Source organism: Anser cygnoides, chromosome 1, assembly GCF_040182565.1.
Source record: "Anser cygnoides isolate HZ-2024a breed goose chromosome 1, Taihu_goose_T2T_genome, whole genome shotgun sequence".
Taxonomy (NCBI): Eukaryota; Metazoa; Chordata; class Aves; order Anseriformes; family Anatidae; genus Anser; species Anser cygnoides.
Window position 1 is genome coordinate 59968856 of NC_089873.1, and position 15938 is coordinate 59984793.

Here is a 15938-nt window from a genome sequence, read left to right on the forward strand (position 1 = left end):
GTTTCTCTCCCTCCCCTCGCCCCCCCCCCCCCCCCCCCCCCCCCCGTCTTCCAGCTTCCCCCCCAAGAGTGAAAATAAAGTAAAAGGTCTTTCATGGTAAACAAAACCAGCTTATTCTCCACATAGAACACATGAATAGCTGGAAAAAAACTTACAATAAATGGTGCATTTTTTTCTCTGCTGGGTATAGCATTCAAGATCAGTCCAGTATTCAAGAAGCAGTCCATTTTTTGCTCAGCAAGAGAGTTTAGAAAAGAAGCGTGGGGTCTATTCAAGGATCTTTTCCCCTTCACAATTGCTGGGCTTTATGAAACCTATCTTCCATGCCTTGTCAGAGTATTTCTGGGGACCAATTAGTGCTTTGTTGCAAGGCTTCTTTGCTGAATCTTTGAGCAGCAAGAAAAAGCTCTCTTGAGTCTCCCCTTATTTTGACTATTTCAGTCATTACTCAGTGTAATAATTAATATGACAACTGGACGCTGAAGTTTGTATAGAAACACCTCGGCTGCAGGAGAGAGCGTGCAGTGGGTGGTAACAAGCTACAGATCAGACCGAGAAGCCACACACACAAGGAAAAAAAAAAGAGGGGGAGAGAGAATAATGAATGAAAAGAAAGAGGGAAAGAATAAAGATAAATAAATAGTTGGCGCAACCCGAAGAAACATAATACAGACTTGGAAGGAAAAAAAAAAAAAAGGCAATTAGGAGGCAGGGGAGGGGGCGGGGGACCCCAGAGTGGAGAACTTATTTTGAAACAGTGTCTATGTGAATATAATTTTCAAAACTTTCCTACTTTTAGGAGGCAGGAAAGCAATTTTTGCCAGTGGCTATTCCTTTGGGTAAGTCATTTTCAAGGAGCATCTGACTACACTTTTGCATACTTGATAAACTTAAATGTCTCTTTCTACGCATGCCTTTAAAGAAAGAAGGACTTTGAGCATTAAAACATGTTGGTGACTAATTATTGCCCATCCTGTCCAGGGTGGATGGAAGCTACTTCCTGGGACAGCAAGTTGCAGGAGTTTTCTGGTGTTATATCGTGTACCAGAGGAATAAAGCCTGTGGCACCGATGAAGAATTAAAAATGACGTTTGACCAGGGACACTGCTGAATTCTTCTCGAAAAGGCGCCTTGGGATGAACCCTCATCACTTTGGAGACATTTCTTGGGCTGCCAATTAGGGCATAATAAATAATTAGAGGTTTTAAGCATATTAGATACAGCTCATGCTAATGAGCTACATCAGGTCTTGTGCTAACCTGAAGTGACAGTTTGCATATAGGGCTGCAAGAAAAAAAAAAAAAAAAAAAAAGGAGGAGGGGGGGAAAAAGGGGAAAAAAAAGCAGCAGCCACCCCAGCCGCCCACCCCAGCCCGTCCCCGTCCCCGATGTCCCCTCCGCGGGTCCCGCAGGGCGCTGCCGCCCCCGGCCCCGCGCCCGCCGAGCGCTGCCCGTGGCCCGCCGGTGGCCCCATTGTGCGGCCACGCGTCCCGCGTCCATCACGGCCGGGATAAATCACACCGGGCTGACCCCCCCCCCCCCCCCCCCCCCCCCGGCCCCCCGCCGCCCAACCCCGCCAACACACACTTTTTGGACAGGAAAATTTTGGACGGAGGAGCGGAGGGCGGTAGGGGTGGGTTCCCCTGGCTGTCCCCTCCGAGGTGACCGTCCGCGGGATGGAGAGGGGTTGGGGTCATGCGTGCTGCAGTCTGGGAGGCGGACCCCCCCCCGGAGGCACGGGGGTGCAGACGCCTCCCCGTCCCCATCCCGGTCCCCATCCCGGTCCCCGTCCCTGTCCGGCACCCGTCGGCCGCGGTCGCGGGGACACAGTGCCACCTCCTGGCCACCCGCGGGGGTAGCGGGGCTGGGCAGGGGACAGCCCGAGGCATTTGCAGGAGCGGGTGGCGAGCCCGGCTCTGCCAGGAGCGGGGAACATGGCCCGGAGGTTTTGCAGCCGGAGGGTGGGAGGATAGGAGTCTCGGTTGGTGCCTAAGGGGAGCTACAGCACCGGGAGACCTCTGGGAAATCCATAGGGAACATCGATCGGGGACACCCCTCTGCCTTATTCACATACCCTCATTCAATCCTCATTTGGGAATTTTTCAACAGCTTCTAGAAAAGCCCCTCTCCATCGCTCACTGCTCTCTCAGCCCGATGGGGACATCCCGAACCCGCAGGGAGCCGCAAGTCGAGGATAGTCCTGGTGTCCTTGCATCCCTGCCCAAGCCAGAAAACACAGAGCTCTGGGGAAGCCGCTGCTCTCCAAACGCTGCCTAAAGGCAGAAGGGGGAGAAAGCAGTCTGAAAAGCAGCCAAAGTCTGTGGCCCTTTGAACTTGCGGCATGCCGTCCAGGGAACCAGCCAAGTTTCAGTGCAAAGAGCCTTTTTAGTTGTGGCTGAGCAGCACAGCCAGGAATGGCTGTGTGTGGGGTATGCATTTCTGGGGGATGGAAGGTATTTTCAGATGGAGGCAATGAGGGACATCGGTGCCTACCTGCACATGGTTGGAAGGGAAGGAGTGGGGTTGCATGGTGCTGCAGCAAGAGCCCAGAGCAGGACCAGCAGAGCCCAAGGCTCAGGTGCTCACCCAGGGGCTGAGGAACCAGAGCTGTGGGGCAACTTGAAATGCAAGTGGGAAATTCCAGTTAGCAATGTCACGGCGGGGCAAAGAACCTGCACTTGGTAGGCAGAACTACATCTTCAAAGAGAGCTCAGGCAATTTGGATTCAGAAACGGTCCAAAGTAACCAGAACTGATGCAATCGTGTTCATGCTGCAATGGCATTGGAGTGAATGCTAACTTGTGCATGCATGCACACACAAACTCACACACTACTTTGCTCCAAAACAAGAGAATTTGGGAATTCCTCCTAGCAAGAAGGAGCTTTGCTTCCCTCAGCCAGTGTCTTTTGCTACCAGGCAATTTCTGAAGGTCCAAGCTGATTAAACAGTAAACCAGTGGCTACACACTAGGGATATCATTATGATTATGTAGCAATAAGAATAAGAGATAAGCTTGCAATATAAATAAAAAAACAGTGTGTGGGAGGAGTCAAGAAAAATTACAAGGATTTGGCATGAGCAATATTTAGTGTATCTAGTATTTCACTTTACCTTGTCTTTATTGTCAAGGTAGAGTGAACAGAAAGTGCAAAACATAAGAAAAGGGGAGGAGAGGGATGGAAGAAAGGAAAAAGACTCAGTGCATGTAAAAGCCTCAGAGAAGGAAAAAAAAAGAACAAATATTAGTAGAAAGAGAAAAACAAAGAAAAAGGAAGGCACAAATGATTGAAAAAACAGATTATGACTTTGGATGACATAGCTATTTTGGTCAGACTTAGGACATGTATCTAAGTGTTTTAAAATCTAGTTGAAAAACATACCGTGTAGAGAGGCATGGCACGTGGACAAAGCAAAAAGCAAACAAGAACAGTTACTGGAAGCTGTCCTGCCCTACACAGGGACTACTATAATCAGTGTTATCACCATCCTCATCTCACTTTTTTTTTTTTTTTTTTTTGTGAGGTGGCCTTCAATGCCCCTATCATCGACAGAACTCTGCTGGGTGCTGCATGCACAAACACGGGACACAAAACGTTGCCTCCCATAGTGAACCTGCTGACTGAACAGTTCAAAAACAGTAGTTTTAGTACTGCTGGCAGGTAACAAGGTCAAGCTGCCTTTCACCTACTGGACCATCTCTCCTTGCCCCAACCTGATGCTTTGGTGCCAGCAATGTCCAGGGTGGCACGTGTATATCATATTTGGCTGCCTACCTTGGCTGCTAGCCCATAATATAGGATTGCAGTTCACCTCAGAAAGTCACTTTCTACCACTGCATATGGCCATATGATGGACAAACAAGAAGTTTCTCTGAAAAATGTGTGTTTTGTGTCCAAAGCTCTGAGTTACTGCAGATGTACATCATACAGTGCATAATTTCACTGGGCTGGATTCTGAGTTGATGGTCATGGGGTTGAACATGGGTTTGGACTAAGATTCTTGCAAGTGGCTCCCTACTGATCAGATTTCCAGCTACTGGATTTCATAATTACAAATAATTCATGGTAAGTCTTGGTTAAAATTCATCAGTCTGAATTTGTTCTGAGCATGCAGTAGAGTTTCCCTCAAGGCTCAAATAACTGTGAAGGGCTGATTCTTCTGTTCCACAGAATTTATCTTCATCAGAAAAATGCAGCAAGATTACCTGCCGTGACATAGCCTGTCTTGGTGTAGACTTCAGCCTTCCAAATAACAAAATAGATCTTGACCATTCTCTTTTTTTCCTTTTCACCTGCCCTCTAGTATCAGGCTATAACTTTCCTTCATTCCTTCAATCTCTCTGGTGACTCTTTCCAAACCAAGTGTTGGCTGGTTTGTACCAACCCTTTACTAACCATTTCCAAATTCATTCATGTTCCCCCTCTTCCCATTGTAGCTCTCCATGGTTGATATACCTAAAAACACATGCGCACCTTCTGCATTTCTTCTGCCTCCTCCCTGCTCCTTTTCTTCCTTTACCTCCTTCCCTTTCTCCATGTTGAGATCCATATCCCAGAGCAAGGTTCACAAAGTTAACACCTGTTTAATGCTTTATACTGGGCCTCTGTTGTCTCCAGTGCCTGGTGTGCGGAGCTGTCCCCTGCTCTCTGACCTCTTGGATGCAGCCCAAAGGGCCTCACTAAAAGGCAAACAGTCCAGCCGCTGCTGAGTTGTGCCCCGTGTCTGGCACGCAAAGAGAGGTTCCTGGAGAACATCTGATCTCCGATCACGTGGAAGGGAAACCCACTGGTCGCTAAACACACACACAGCCAAAGGAACAGACAAGGGGGAAGGCTGAACCCAAGTCAAAGCATTGACGTGCAGGAACGAAAGCAGCGGCTGACATTGATCTGTGGAAGACAGGCTGCTAATTCAAAGCATGCTGCTTGTCCACGTTGGGCACAGATAGAAACAATGTGCTGGAGTGCCGCTGCATGCTGGGGGGGACCGAAGGGGCTGGCTTGTCCGTGTGCCAGGGCTGGGTGGGTGGGGGGCGTGGAGGGAGAACGCCCTCTTGGCACAGCATCTGGGGGGAGGGAGCTGGAGGAGGGGATGGCTTTGCCTCGCTTCCTCTACTTTAAATACCTTTGCACGGAGCTCTGGCCACCACAGTAAGGTCAGAAGGCTTCACCCGCAGCCTCCCTGTGTGGGCATTGCCGCCTCCACAACATGGACGCACAGCACTGCAAGATGAACGGCGACCCTTTCCAGGTAAGCTTGAGGGGCCTGTGTGCCTGCTGTTCACAGGGAGTCCCTCCATGCCCCCCCATGCTTGCAAATCTTGTTTCCCATTCTCTAAGATGTCCAAGATGGGAGGAAACAACGCGTCTGTCTCAACCGTTTGTGGTGCTTGGTTGCCACCATTGTCCCCTTTGGCAGCCGGCGTGCTTGTCTGGAGTTAATTGTACTCACAGATGTGCGGTGAGAGCAAAAATGAAAACATTTTAACAGAGGAAAGGAAAGAGAGGCAAGAGATCAGGGTCAGGGGACCTCTGTAAATGTATCCTTGCATATATGGCAAATAGAAGAAGCAGCAGAAAAGAGCAGCAGATAATTAGAGGTCTCTTAAACCTGTGTGATGAGCGCAAGCTGTCTTCTGTTTAGGGAAAGCTGCTGAAATTATGCACTCTTCTGGTGGAGCTATTTGTTAACTTTTAGCACTCTGACATATATTCTACCTCCCCCCCACTTTTTTTTTTTTTTTTAGATGTTTACTGACTTACTTTGAACTCTTTGTTTTGGAAAATACAGGAAAGTACTGAAACCCATGACTTTCGATTACAGGCACTATAGATACTGTAGGAGCAAGTGACGTAATTTGAGGCCAGCATGGTTAATTATTAGGACTGAATTCTGTCCTGCGCAATGCCTCTGAAGCTGGGGACAAGCTGTGGAAGATGTGAAAAAACGAGCTTCATTTCCTACAAATCTTTTTAGGTACAGAGCAGCCAAGGAAGCCTGGTTTCCTACTGCTTCGTGTGCTGAGGCTGAACTCCCCTAGAGATACGCTACTGTTCCACCTTGCTGTTTCTCCAAGTTGTCTAATTGCTTGATCCCAGTGAGATCTGTGGGAGCTGAGCATCTAGCTACCTTAAGAAACTGACTCTAAATGGCTTGGAAACTAGTTTAATTTTTAGGAGTAACTTCAGAATCTTATTTTCATTGAAATATTTTTTCCATTTTTTTCTATACTATTTCTATACTATTTTGTGTATTTTACTTTCTCTGAAACTACAGAAAAAACTTCCTCTAGCTTCAGCAGTGTTGGAATTCACTCTGAATGTTTAAACAACTCAGAAATGAGTTTGAAGGCTGACAGGTCTGTATTATTGACCTCCCAAACTGCCATGTGTCAGAAAGACAATATCAATCTCTGTGTGAAGTAGTTAATTAAGAACATAGATTTGCATTGCACTCAGGCAAACTGTCCCTGCATCTACACATCACTGATGTAAGAGACTGTGCTATGTCCAGAAATGGTTGTCTGTATTTGTCAACTGGTTCTTATACACTTACAGGTCAGATATGCATGTCATATAGACAGTGTTTCAATGACAATGAAACAATTTGTTCAACTCTTAATCACAATCACAGTAGTAAGAGTAGAATTGTCCCAAAGCTGCATTTCATCTCTATATAAGAGATTGAGAGACAAGAAATTAGAATTCGGACTGAGAACGGATTAGCCATGATCAACAGTTAAAAAATATGCATATATATGACAAAAAGCTCAGCAATAGATGTGAGTGCCTGCGTTTGTGTTGATGTATTGGCTCCAGTGTCTATTAATGTATATTGCCTCCATACATATTGATAAGATCTGGGTACCTGTCAGGAAAATAATGGTTTTAGTCTTCTTTCCTCTTGCACTGAAAGCCTCCACCTCTGTGGACAGACTTAGGCATGCACTGACTTTTGTACAAAGACCATCCCAGTGATCTACATTCACATGCAGATGTGCAAAAAGTTAAGCAACTGTCATCATGTTTGCAGGATTAGTGCCTACTGCCTTCTGCAACTTTTTAGCACAACATAAACCAATTTGCAAGAGTGGGAAAATGAGTGAGAATGGCCTAAAAGTGGCCCATCTCAGCATATCAAGGCTAGTGACCAATGAGAATCTATCACTGTATAAAGAGATTAATTAATATCAAAATTACCTCGTAGGACTTGAGCCTTGTATTATATCCTCTGCCGATGTTCAAAACACAAATTCTTCCTTTGTCACACAGAGTCAAGACAACCTGCAACAGAAGCTGGTCCATGAGAAATGCCTTGGCAAGAACATTTAAAAAAATGTAATTACAACTCTTTTAAAACATTTCTAGGACAGACCATGAAAACCAAATTCTTGGTCCACTGAGCAGACACTGGCATAACTCAGTTCTGTCCTTAGGGTGAATTTAACTTGTTGAGATGGAGAAATCGTAACAGCAAAGCCATGCAGGATCACAATTTCAGATGACAGCTTTGGTTACACTATCATAAAATTTCCAGGCTACTGACATTTTTTTACTTTTTGACAGACTCTTGTCACTGGTTTCCCTTGTGGTTGCTTCAGATGTCAAAAGGCTTTCATTAGCCAGCTGCCACACCATTCCTGACTGCTTTTCCTCTTGGTCCCTACCAGCTAAGAGTGAGGCCAGCTCCCTGGTTGGCTGAGAAAACAGAGAACAGGGAGATGCTCCAGGACATAGCACAGTTGAGTAGGTGACAATCTTCTCTCTGGTCCATACCAATATTTCTACTACAGTTCCCACCAGAGTTTCCCTGCAAGGATGGAAATCATTTAGATAATCTGTGTGACCACTGGAAATAAAGCTAGGTAGAAAAATCTGTTGTCAGACTCCAGCAATGAATGTTCACATTAGCAGCAGCCTAAAATACAGCCTTAAGAATCAGGAATTATTTATTTTACCAAAAAAAAAAAAAAAGGCAGTTCATTATAACATTGCCTCAGAAAATGTAGTCCCATCAAGAGTTTTATGGCTTTTGGGCAGCCGGATTTCATTATTAATCTGTCTGCTACAAAGACTGCTTTTGCTATTTCTAAGGACAATATTTGGGAACTGAGACTCTTTATGCTCTGATTTATATGTTAAATTTAGCAATAGCTAAAATGGGGATGGACTCTGACTGAAAATGTAGGTCTTAATAAAGAAAAATTGAAAGGGTGAATACCTTGAGTCAGGCCTTGACCTAGGACTTGTTACATCAGCCTCTGTTACAACCCTCTGTGCTGCTGCTGTCTGGTGTGATCTTTGAAATGCCATCCAGGGGTGATTTGCCCAAGGCCACAAACAACACACAAATAAGATCTTACTGTGACTTCCAAAAGTTTGTGGTGGTTGTGCTTCAGATTTACAGAATCACAGAATCATCTAGGTTGGAAGAGACCTCCAAGATCACCTAGCCCAACCTCTGACCTAACACTTACAAGTCCTCCAGTAAACCATATCACTAAGTTCTACATCTAAATGTCTTTTAAAGACCTCCAGGGATGGTGACTCAACCACTTCCCTAGGAAGCCCATTCCAATGCCTAACAAGCCTTTCAGTAAAGAAGTTTTTCCTAATATCCAACCTAAACCTCCCCTGGCACAACTTTAGCCCATTTATGCTGACATTGGAAAAGTTAAACAATTCTGGAAATCAGCAGGCCGTTACCTTCCATGTCAGGTACCCAGGTAATTTTGAAAAACTCGCCCCACTCCATGACTCAGTTTCCTCTTCCTAAAGTGGTGAAATAGCTCTTCCCTATGTAACCAAGGTTTTGTGAAAAATTATGGTAATGAGAACCATGAAAACAATTAAAATAAACATTCCGCCTGCTTGGGAGTACTGGAAATTTTGTTTTGGAATTTGCAGAGCAGAAAATCAGTAAGACTCAGGAACAAACATAAATGAAAACACATCTTGCTCTAACTGAATCTTTAATCACTGCGGGATTTACAGAAGATTTAAAATTTGTGATAGCATTTCCTCCCCCATCCTTTTTTTGGGGCGGTGGTGGTATCTTATTTTGTTTTTAAACCAATTTCCATATCCCTCTTGTGAATACCACCTCTTCTGATGTTACCTGGAAGATGCAAACAGAACTGAAGGGAAATGCAGATCACGGCCTGTATCTCTGCACAGAGCTCATCTACCTTGCTCTTCTTAATCCTGCACATTAATGAAAAGGAAGCTTGAAGATCTTTCACCATAGCTGAAACCAAAGTACAGTAATGCTTCCAGTTTTCCCTGAGCTTGATACACCTGAGAAGTGAAGCAGGGCTGAAATGGAGTTAGGCTATTTTTCCCCCATTTTTGAATACCTTCCTCACACATGGGACATAGTTTCCAAGAATGGGTTTTGTGCCTCTACCATGATAAATAAAAGCAGCCCCAGACCTGTCCCTGGAAGCAACAATTGCCTTGATTCCTTCTGAAAGCATCTGTATGTCCTCTCTACATCACTGATACAGTGCAAAATGACAGTGGAGAAAGGCAAACCTGGCCCCTGGGGTGAACTTAAAGATTTTCTTGTACTTTTCTTTCAGGAATCTATGTACATTGAAGAGCCCTCAAATAAAAATGGTGTGATTTCTTTGATATTCTCTTTGAAAGAAGAAGTCGGGGCACTGGCTAAAGTTCTGCGCACGTTTGAGGTAAATGTTTTTTTTCAGGAGACCCGACCATGTCTTTAATTTTTTCCTTTGCAGCAACATTTGCTCAGGGTGTTTATCATCACGTTGCTAATTCCGTTTCATTGCCATAATCGGGTAAATAGGAACTGTATCTTTTCTGAAGTTAAAATCACTTAAAGTCCTGGAGCTCGAGTTGCCTTTTTAAGTGAAAAGTTAGATTTCAAGCTTTTAATTTAAAACCTCCACCTTTAACCGACAAAAGGATGAAAAAAAAATGCATTTTTCTACATTTTATAAGGAAGTATTCCACTGTAACTGCCAGAATAAGATGCAGAAGTGAATCAGGTCATAACCTGGGGTTGACATTTGAGTAGGTATATATATAGTATAAAAAGGCAAATATAACCCGAACATGAGCGGTGGGACATGAAGCATTTCTACTGGAGGGAGCAACTGTCCTCGTAGCTCTTGTCCACCTCAGTGCATCTGATATAAACAAACTCACCACCTCCCACTATTGGTATTTCTACAGAGGGGGCAGAGGGTACCTCTGAAACAACACCAAAATGACAGCATTTTGCAGTTTATTCACTCCCAAGGAACTCATGAACTGGCTGAGTTGAAAAGCTTTAGGGGATAAAAGGAGACATTGACCTTTCAGGACATTGTGTGCCTATTTATTCTTGAAGAAATATTTCCCAGATGTCATGGATGTTGTTTAAAAAGCATGAAATCCTTGTAATTCAGCATGCTTGTATTGCAACACATACAGCTGTATACTCTGTGCTCCCACGCTCTGTTATATTGGTTTTGCAACTTTTTTTTAAAAAAAACATCATCACGTGATAGTTGTGCCTGAAAGCAGTTCTGTCTGTACTACAGTGTAATAAGTTGTGGTCTGCATACTTTCCATTCATAAACTGAACTGACTGGGAAATGAAAGATTTGTGCACTATTAGTACAAATGAAAAATAATTATGAGTTATAGGCCATATTTGAATCATTAAGATAAAGGAGATTTCATGCTAATGACAGCAGAGCTGGTCTAAATCTGTGAACTGACTACTGTAACACAGTTCTGCAAAATGTCTGTATGTTGGCAGTAGGTGTAAATGAACTAAGGAAGGCTGTTGATATTTCTTGTTACATGGATTGCCATCTACTAAGCAAATTATTACCAGATCTAAGGGAAAATTCTGTATGGGGTTTGGTGTAGGAGGGAGAGAAGTAGCTGCGTCTAGGATGTAACTCTTCTTGCCCCAAAGCAGGTACCCAAACTAGGCAAGCTGTTTTCCCCTGCAACTCTGATGGCAACAGTGGGGGTGAAAGCTCAGTTTTAGGAGCTCTGCATTGTTGGGCAGGTGGATTCCCATCCCAATGAGGCCAATTCTTCCTGGGCAAACTTGCAGCCTCCCCCAGCACACAGGTTTCAAAAGGCCTGGCATAGGTGCTCTTGGGCAAGATTGGAATTCTGTTGGCAATCTTGTCGGGAAATGGATGGACCTTGTCATGTGTGTAAGTGATGGGCCTACATGGCTGAGACAACCTCCACTCTTTCCCGCCTGGGCAATGACCATGGTGTCTCAGAGGGACAGACTTTGTGATCTGAGGCACCTACAGCAGAGCTGGGGAAGGTGGTGATACGCAGGTGATGCCCTCTCTGCTCTGAAAGGAAGATAAGAATGGGGACAAGGCGGAAGACTTCCAGAAGATTTTTCTTCTTGTATCCCTTCCCTGCTTGACAAAATCATCTGTGAGAACAAGGTTAGCTACAGGAGCTGGTCCAGACCCACTGTTGGTAGGCTTGTCTGGAGAGGGAGACCCCAGCCTTGTCCCCAGGGTTACAGCCGCTGCATTGGCACTGGCCCGAGGAAATGCGGTGAGTAGGTCTGAGAGGGGTGGCACAGGGAGGAGACGTGGCTCTTCTGGCTGTTGCTGCCTCACACAGCCACATGAAGTAGGAAAAAAAGGAAAACACAAAAGCCACAAAATACGATCAGACTGTTCCCCAGAGTGGGAGCAGCACCACAGATGCTGGTCCCTGCAGAGGGCCGTACCTCCACAGCTATTTGTGCCGAGGCTGAGGGCCGGCCACACACGCTGAATTTGGACCCTCCCTGGTCCTGACCATGGCTGGGGCTGCCCAAGCTGTCAGGGTGTCTCTGGGCACTCAGGCGTGGGAATGTAGGCAGAGAGCAGGGCTCTGCCCTTTCTTCCTCCCAGCTGGCACTTGGGAGTTATTAAAGGGCTGTGCCTCCAGCTCTTTGAGGATTCCTCTTTGAGGATTTTGCCTTTTTTCTAGACAGCCTACAGAACTACTCTGGGCCATGAGGGGGGAAGGCAGAGAATTAAAAGAACTTTAAATATGCAAGTGTTGAAAAGAAATCCTCTCTGTAGAGAGCAAAGAAGGCACAGAAGCAAGGTCCAGACTGCAACACGAGGGTTTGAGAAGACACCCAAAGAAGCAGAGACCTCATGGTGCTAGCAGCAGCCAGGCTGCCTTTCTGTAAAGCAAGTCTTCATGTGGATATGGGGAGGTTCATCCTCACCTTGGTTTGCCAGCTGGAATAAAGTTTCTGCTGTTCTGGGAGAACTTGTCACTCTTGTGTTCCTGCCCAGGATGTAGGAGTACCTCCTCACCACCAGGCCTGCCCATGCCTCATTTCCATGCTGAGGTTGCACTAGGCCAGGCATCAGCTCCTATCCCGGTGTCCACTGGAGCAAGAACCCGAGGGGAGCTATGCTGTGCTCCAGCCCGGCCCCGCAATTGGGCCTGGAGGCATCGGTAATGGGGCCTAGGACCAGTGGCACATCAAGCTCCGTGGCCGCTCCCCAGTCTAGATGTAATCCATGTTCAATCAGGAGGCATAACTCCCAGAGGAAGAAGTGGTGTCCAAACACAGCCCGGATGAACTGGGTAAGCCCCTGTTTTGGGTGGACTGAAGGTAGGGGAGCCGTCTATGCAGGCAGGTGAAGGCACAAGGCCAGTTGCTACGGAGCACATGCACCTGGCACAGACTTACATCCAGAATTACAACTGTGACATCCTTAAGGGAATTTCATTATGTTTTGATGAATAATCTGTTTTTTTGTCCTGCACAAACATCCCTCAATGTTGCTCCTGCAGCTGACAGAGTGCCACTTGTTCTCACATCTGCTTTTTGCTCAGAGACCCAAACCCTTGCTTTCTGTTGAGGTCCCAGTTACACTCAAGATTGTGGCTAAAGTGAGGACTATGTAGATTGAAGGATTTTTTTTTTTTTCCCTGAGGAATCTCCTCCATGTACTGAGCTCCTTATGTCTGCTGGCTTTATGTCCAAAATCTTCTTTATTATGTCTATGTTTCTCTTATTCTTTACTCATTTTCTCTACTGTTTTTCAGTGTTGGACTAATGCATAACCTCTGAAAAGAACAAGCAGATGTAACAGCAGCTCAGTCATGTCTAGCAATAAACAAATCATTAATACTGAATTGACTTTCCTTTCACACTAGCTATTCTGTATGTATATTGGCATGTGGTAAAGATTTGCTTTTTGGTTAAATCAAACCCAATTATTTTCACTTGAAAAGCCTTTTTATACATAATCTTTATCCATCGCAGTGTGGATGTGGCTTCCCTATGGGTTCTGCTTGGGAAAATCTGTCCTCTTTGTGGGCTTGAGGGTGGCTGTAGAGACAGCATAAACCCATCAGCGGAGTCTTTACACTGACTTAATTTTAATAGGACCCGCTGTAAACCAAGGCACTGCTTTGTGCAGCCATACACTGTTTGTCTGAGTTATGGTATTATAGAAGATGGTATCTAGGAAGCCAAAACTGGAATTAACATCTGTCTGAAACAGAACATAATATATAAACAAAATATCATGCTTAAAATCAGGAAGACAAATCATAGTCATTGTGGAGTTATGTTTTTTGATTCATTGGACAAGTAAGAAAGCTACAGAGTGTAAGTCCAGGTCAGAAACAGACAGAAATCTTCCACGGTTCTTATCAAAATTGAAAGATAAGATTACAATTGATGCAAATGTTTATTTTCTCTAGTGATAAAAGCTTATTGAAATTGAGATAATTTTTTTTTTGATTTTTTTAAGAAAAAGTCCATTTTGAAAGAAAAAAAAGTAAAAAGTCTTCCCCCAAAAGATCGGCATTTCCAAATCTAAATTTATTATACAAAATACTAGAACTAAGCATTTCAATATATAAAAAGGATTGCCCTTACTTTGAGCTGATTTTTTTTCCACATGAATTTATAAATACATTATTTTCCTCTGAGGTCTTTTTTCTGATTAATTTACAAGTAGTAGCAGACAGCTGTAGTACGTGTCAAACGTGTAGGAAAATATTAAATATTTGCTCAACCCATCATCACACAGGAGCCTTCCATCTCCTCTTCACTGACATGACCTTCTCAAGAACAGAGCAGGACTTCAGTACAAGGTCCAGCCTTCACCAGTGCTATTACCAGTCAGTAGGGCTCTAGCTCACAAGCTGCCCCATTGATTTGCATCAGGTAGAACTCCTACTCTCAGAGTAAATTACTACACCATGGGAGGACTGGCTGGGAGTAACAGCCTGCACTGAACAAGGCCCTGAGCTTTCAGAGCCAGCAAAGATGACTGTGCTCTTTTTTCTGTTTAGTAGCTTACTTTATTCCACAGAAAGTCCAAAGTGACAGATATCCCTTCATCCCTTGGGTAGGTATTGGCTCGGCAGTGTTTTATTTCCAAATCAGGAGAGGCGGGCAGTTACTTTGGCCAGGGGGTGTGTTGGAGGTGCCTGCACTGATAGGTGAACACGCCAGGCATGCCTCTTCACCACAGTATGCATAAGCACAGCTATGATCATCTTTACTACACCTGAACTCAGTGCTTCAAATCAATGTTTTCACACTGTGCTCTCCTGTTTCCTAGGCCAGAGGAGCAGGGCTCCTGGATATAGTGATTGATACGACGTGATTTTAAAGAGAGGAGTGCCCTTTTGCTAGGTGGCTGTGGAGTGCCACATGTTCTTGTTTGCTTTTTTGTTTGTCCCACTCCAAGTGTTTTGTGGCTATATTGTGCTGAACATCTTACAGCAAACTTTAGGGCTGGAGAAGAAGTGAGAAGTGATAGATACTAAGGGCCAGCTGCCCACTGGAGCCATTTGTTAGCAGGGTCCCCTCTGGGTCCCTTTGCCTCCTGAAGCTTGTTCATGAAGTGAAGACCATGGCAGATGTGAGGGAGAAGATGGGGAAACTTTGTCTTCAGCTGAGAAGCTGTTCCTTGAAGAGTAAACCTGAACATGATGGGTGTCTTGGTCATTACTTTGGTAAACCGTGGCTGAAGGCACCTCTGTGACTTCCTAACTTCTTTGATCTATGAAAATTAGGCACTGAGTTTCTACCAGTGCTTCTGAAAGTCTTGTTCGGGAAGCACTGAACTAGCCTGTGGTAAGGGTTAAAAGAAGACATCAATTTCTTGTAACAGGAAATGCGAGTAAATCCTTGTTCTGGGAGATTTCATTCAAGTTTTCACTGAATGTTCATTAACAGCACTGTAGCACTGTTGCTGATATTCATCTGGTAATAATGTGGGTATCCTGATGAAGCCAAACTTACTCAATGACAATGCTCACATGAACAGTGTGTGGATGGATTTCATAGCTCTGCTTAGTTTCAGCAACCATGTACAGGAGCATTTAGTAATGCATAAACAAAAGGACATACAAATGCCATGGGAAGCAGTAGCCCACAACATTTTTAGGAAGTACCTGTCCCCACACAATGTTTCCCAGTATAGCTGTGAAAACACAACTTGTTCAGCAATCAGGCCATTAAGCTTTTTGAGGGAGGAGCCAATTTTTGTTGCCAGTGACCTGCACAAGATTGCTGATGTAGCATAATATCCCTAGTGTGGGGATCTACTGCCATTGTGTGGCTGTTGCTGCATGCAAGACACTTCCTTTGTAATCTGGGGAAGAAGCTGGAGTTGCTTCTTGGCCTCTGCGAGAGAGCCAAGGCTGAGGTCCAGCTGTGGGGAACAGTAGGCAGGGAAATGGGAAATCTCTTCCCAGGTCTTCTGTTACCTCTGCTGTGAATCAACATCCCTATGGTTAAACCCTTTCATTGAAAAATCATGACTTGCACAAAACAGGCTTAGTTTCAACTTGGGGTTTTTTTTGAGCTCTGAGAGCATGTCCTGAGACTTTTTTCTAACCGGGAGTGATAAAAGACACAGTGAATGTGGATATTCAAATAATGAAAGCTGAGAATTGTTACCCTCAGGAGTG

General features: G+C 44.8%; 1 protein-coding gene across 2 annotated transcripts in view; it reads left to right on the plus strand.

The window, feature by feature from the left end:
- The first annotated feature begins 5048 nt into the window (after positions 1 to 5048).
- PAH (phenylalanine hydroxylase) overlaps positions 5049 to 15938 on the plus strand; it is a 40339-nt gene continuing 29449 nt past the window's right edge. For both annotated transcript variants that reach the window (XR_010831701.1, XM_013180852.3), the window contains exons 1-2: positions 5049 to 5250; positions 9581 to 9688. Coding sequence is in view for 1 of the 2 variants with exons in the window: in XM_013180852.3 (XP_013036306.1) it covers positions 5209 to 5250; positions 9581 to 9688 (150 nt within the window). In the remaining variant the exon portion in view is untranslated. The remainder of the gene's footprint in view (positions 5251 to 9580; positions 9689 to 15938) is intronic.